Source organism: Caretta caretta, chromosome 16 (genome assembly GCF_965140235.1).
Source record: "Caretta caretta isolate rCarCar2 chromosome 16, rCarCar1.hap1, whole genome shotgun sequence".
Taxonomy (NCBI): domain Eukaryota; kingdom Metazoa; phylum Chordata; order Testudines; family Cheloniidae; genus Caretta; species Caretta caretta.
The window spans coordinates 3,648,210-3,652,604 of NC_134221.1; the positions used below are offsets into that span (position 1 = coordinate 3,648,210).

A 4,395-nucleotide genomic window follows, 5' to 3' on the forward strand; every position below is an offset into this window, starting at 1 on the left:
ATCTGCAGGCCTTGCTTGCTACCATAGCAATGATTAGCATCAAGTCATCCTAATGTGGAGAGTGACACAAAACCCTGTAGCTCAAATGTTAACAATACAGGGATTACGCTAGAGCTTTGGGAGGCCACTTCTGACGAGGTCCTTGTGGAAGTTTTCCTTCCCTAGAAACTGCTTCCATCTTTGTTTCAGTAGCTTGACGGCTGCTAGTAGCACTCTTGTGAATGAAACCTGCTTTAAGCATCAAAAACTGAATCAATAATTCCCTCATCTGAGAGGTGATGCTAGCATAGTTACCCAGTTTTGAACTCAAACCCATAGGCACATGCCCACCAGGGTATAATGCCCACATTGTAACCACTCTTCCATTCCAGTTACTATGGCTACATGGCTTGAAAAAGAGAAGATGATTCTTGCGACTTCTCCATGTCCTACCTTGGCTTTGTGGTCTTGCTTAATTTAACGATGATCTTCTTGATGAAAGCCAATGCTCACGTGTGTTGTGGGAATAAATTTTGCAATAAAAGTAGAAAAGATAGCTGAAGCCTCATGGAAAGAAACTAATAAGCTGCTTATTTAGAATATACTTACTATTCTTCCCTCATTTTTTATTAATAGGGACATTTGTTTGAAAACAGGATCTTTCCTGTTTAAGCAAACATGGACTTGGGTTGAAGTGACCAGTGGAAACTTAAAGCCAATATTTATCTTGAGTGTTCCTAAATCCAAACATTTACAGTAATGCAAAGTCAAAGCACCTGATCTGGAAATCCTCTTGCAAAAAAAAAAACTCTTCTCCATTCTTGATTTCAATGGTATTGGGCCCACTGCTTCCACTGGTGCTTGCATTTTGGATGCCTTCTTTTGGAACGATCTGGAAATCTCTCCTCTGTGACCATGAACTTCTTAAGTTCAATACGAATTTGTTTTTAAATTAACATTCTAAAAAGAGGAGAGTACATTAAAATGGCAAGAAAAAACAAAACCTATGTGTCTCCAGGAATCTGATCTGTATGGCTGGTTGGAGCATGAGCGGATTCAGAGGAATAAATAAAGAAGCACCCTGACCCCCATTTTACAGACATGAAAACTAAAGCACACAGAGCGAGGAAATTACTTGCCCAAAGTCACCCAGAGGGAGAATCAACAGGAGTAGCCAACTCTCATGAGCTCTTGGTTTGAGTTTGTCTCTGGGAAAGGGCTAGTCAGTTGTTTCTGGTCTGCTGTCTTCTTGGTTGATTGGGTCATCTTCTCTTTCAAAACATCTCTATTTTTAATTTATTTTTGTACAATGCTTGGATCACACACCTGTAAGCAGGTTATAAACAAAAGTCCTGATCCTCCACAGGGATCTGTGAGCCTGGATTCTTAGCATTGCACAGAGACTGCCAGAGGGATTCCATGTAGGAATAAGTGCCCAGAGGGGGGAACGTAGAGCCTTGATTCCTTCTTCCCCTTGCCCCATTTTCCAGTACAGTGCAACTTTGTATGCCCCTTCCAATCTGGGCACAAGTAATTTGGAATGAGTGGCACCTCTGCCCAGGAGACATGCCAAGACTGGCATTGCAGACGGTACAGCAGTAGAGCTGGCTGAAAAACATAATTCCCATTGCACAGGAAATTCCAAGATTTTGAAGGTTTTGGGTTGTCTTGAATTGGGATGAAAAGCAGACATCTCAGAATTTTTCACAACACAAAATATTCCAAAGTGTTTCATTTCTACCTTATTGAAAAATTGTTTTGATAAGGTTGGAATGTTTCATTTCAGTAGTATAATGTCAATGATTATATATTAAATTAATAAAATTTGAAACAATAGAGTTGAAATGAACTGTTTTGATCTTGTCTTAGCCCTGGTCTACACTAGGACTTTAGGTCGAATTTAGCAGCGTTAAATCGATGTAAACCTGCACCCGTCCACACAATGAAGCCCTTTATTTCGACTTAAAGGGCTCTTAAAATCGATTTCCTTACTCCACCCCTGACAAGTGGATTAGCGCTTAAATCGACGTTGCCGGCTCGAATTTGGGGTACTGTGGACACAATTCGATGGTATTGGCCTCCGGGAGCTATCCCAGAGTGCTCCATTATGACCGCTCTGGACAGCACTCTCAACTCAGATGCACTGGCCAGGTAGACAGGAAAAGAACCGCGAACTTTTGAATCTCATTTCCTGTTTGGCCAGCGTGGCAAGCTGCAGGTGACCATGCAGAGCTCATCAGCACAGGTGACCATGATGGAGTCCCAGAATCGCAAAAGAGCTCCAGCATGGACCGAACGGGAGGTACGGGATCTGATTGCTGTTTGGGGAGAGGAATCCATGCTATCAGAACTCCGTTCCAGTTTTCGAAATGCCAAAACCTTTGTGAAAATCTCCCAGGGCATGAAGGACAGAGGCCATAACAGGGACCCGAAGCAGTGCCGCGTGAAACTGAAGGAGCTGAGGCAAGCCTACCAGAAAACCAGAGAGGCGAACAGCCGCTCTGGGTCAGAGCCCCAAACATGCCGCTTCTATGATGAGCTGCATGCCATTTTAGGGGGTTCAGCCACCACTACCCCAGCCGTGTTGTTTGACTCCTTCAATGGAGATGGAGGCAATATGGAAGCAGGTTTTGGGGACGAAGAAGATGATGATGAGGAGGAGGTTGTAGATAGCTCACAGCAAGCAAGCGGAGAAACCGGTTTTCCCGACAGCCAGGAACTGTTTCTCACCCTAGACCTGGAGCCAGTACCCCCCGAACCCACCCAAGGCTGCCTCCTGGACCCAGCAGGCGGAGAAGGGACCTCTGGTGAGTGTACCTTTTAAAATACTATACATGGTTTAAAAGCAAGCATGTGAAAGGATTACTTTGCCCTGGCATTTGCGGTTCTCCTAGATGTAGTCCTAAAGCCTTTGCAAAAGGTTTCTGGGGAGGGCAGCCTTATTGCGTCCTTCATGGTAGGACACTTTACCACTCCAGGCCAGTAACACGTACTCGGGAATCATTGTAGAACAAAGCATTGCAGTGTATGTTTGCTGGCATTCAAACAACATCCGTTCTTTATCTCTCTGTGTTATCCTCAGGAGAGTGAGATATAATTCATGGTCACCTGGTTGAAATAGAGTGCTTTTCTTCAGGGGACACTCAGAGGAGCCCATTCCTGCTGGGCTGTTTGCCTGTGGCTAAACAGAAATGTTCCCCGCTGTTAGCCACAGGGAGGGGGGAAGGTTGAGGGGGTAGTCACGCGGTGGGAGGAGGCAAAATGCAACCTTGTAATGAAAGCACATGTGCTATGTATGTAATGTTAACAGCAAGGTTTACCCTGAAAGAGTGTAGCCACTGTTTTATAAAATGTGTCTTTTTAAATACCGCTGTCCCTTTTTTTTTCTCCACCAGCTGCATGTGTTTCAATGATCACAGGATCTTCTCCTTCCCAGAGGCTAGTGAAGCTTAGAAAGAAAAAAAAATGCACTCGCGATGAAATGTTCTCCGAGCTCATGCTGTCCTCCCACACTGACAGAGCACAGACGAATGCGTGGAGGCAAATAATGTCAGAGTGCAGGAAAGCACAAAATGACCGGGAGGAGAGGTGGCGGGCTGAAGAGAGTAAGTGGCGGGCTGAAGAGAGTAAGTGGCGGGCTGAAGACAGGGCTGAAGCTCAAATGTGGCGGCAGCGTGATGAGAGGAGGCAGGATTCAATGCTGAGGCTGCTGCAGGACCAAATCAGTATGCTCCAGTGTATGGTTGAGCTGCAGCAAAGGCAGCTCGAGCACAGACTGCCACTGCAGCCCCTCTGTAACCAACCGCCCTCCTCCCCAAGTTCCATAGCCTCCACACCCAGACGCCCAAGAACGCGGTGGGGGGGCCTCCGGCCAACCAGCCACTCCACCACAGAGGATTGCCCAAAAAAAAGAAGGCTGTCATTCAATAAATTTTAAAGTTGTAAACTTTTAAAGTGCTGTGCTTAAAGTGCTGTGTGGCATTTTCCTTCCCTCCTCCACCACCCCTCCTGGGCTACCTTGGTAGTCATCCCCCTATTTGTGTGATGAATGAATAAAGAATGCATGAATGTGAAGCAACAATGACTTTATTGCCTCTGCAAGCGGTGATTGAAGGGAGGAGGGGCGGGTGGTTAGCTTACAGGGAAGTAGAGTGAACCAAGGGGCGGGGGGTTTCATCAAGGAAAAACAAACAGAACTTTCACACCGTAGCCTGGCCAGTCATGAAACTGGTTTTCAAAGCTTCTCTGATGCGCACCGCGCCCTCCTGTGCTCTTCTAACCGCCCTGGTGTCTGGCTGCGCGTAACCAGCAGCCAGGCGATTTGCCTCAACCTCCCACCCCGCCATAAACGTCTCCCCCTTACTCTCACAGGTATTGTGGAGCACACAGCAAGCAGTAATAACAGTGGGAATATTG

General features: G+C 46.2%; 1 protein-coding gene across 1 annotated transcript; it reads left to right on the forward strand.

The window, feature by feature from the left end:
* The first annotated feature begins 2,214 nt into the window (after positions 1–2,214).
* Positions 2,215–4,030, forward strand: LOC142069427 (uncharacterized). Its single transcript, XM_075120444.1, has 2 exons — positions 2,215–2,786; positions 3,375–4,030. The coding sequence occupies exons 1-2, from the start codon at positions 2,231–2,233 to the stop codon at positions 3,914–3,916; spliced, it is 1,098 nt and encodes a 365-aa protein (XP_074976545.1). The 5' UTR covers positions 2,215–2,230; the 3' UTR covers positions 3,917–4,030.
* Positions 4,031–4,395: the final 365 nt, after the last annotated feature.

Coding starts and splice junctions, on each gene's coding strand:
- LOC142069427 (XM_075120444.1), top strand. CDS start 2,231: ATGATGGAGTCCCAGAATCGCAAAAGAGCTCCAGCATGGACCGAACGG. Junction 2,787..3,374: donor AGGCGGAGAAGGGACCTCTG/GTGAGTGTACCT, acceptor TTTCTCCACCAG/CTGCATGTGTTTCAATGATC.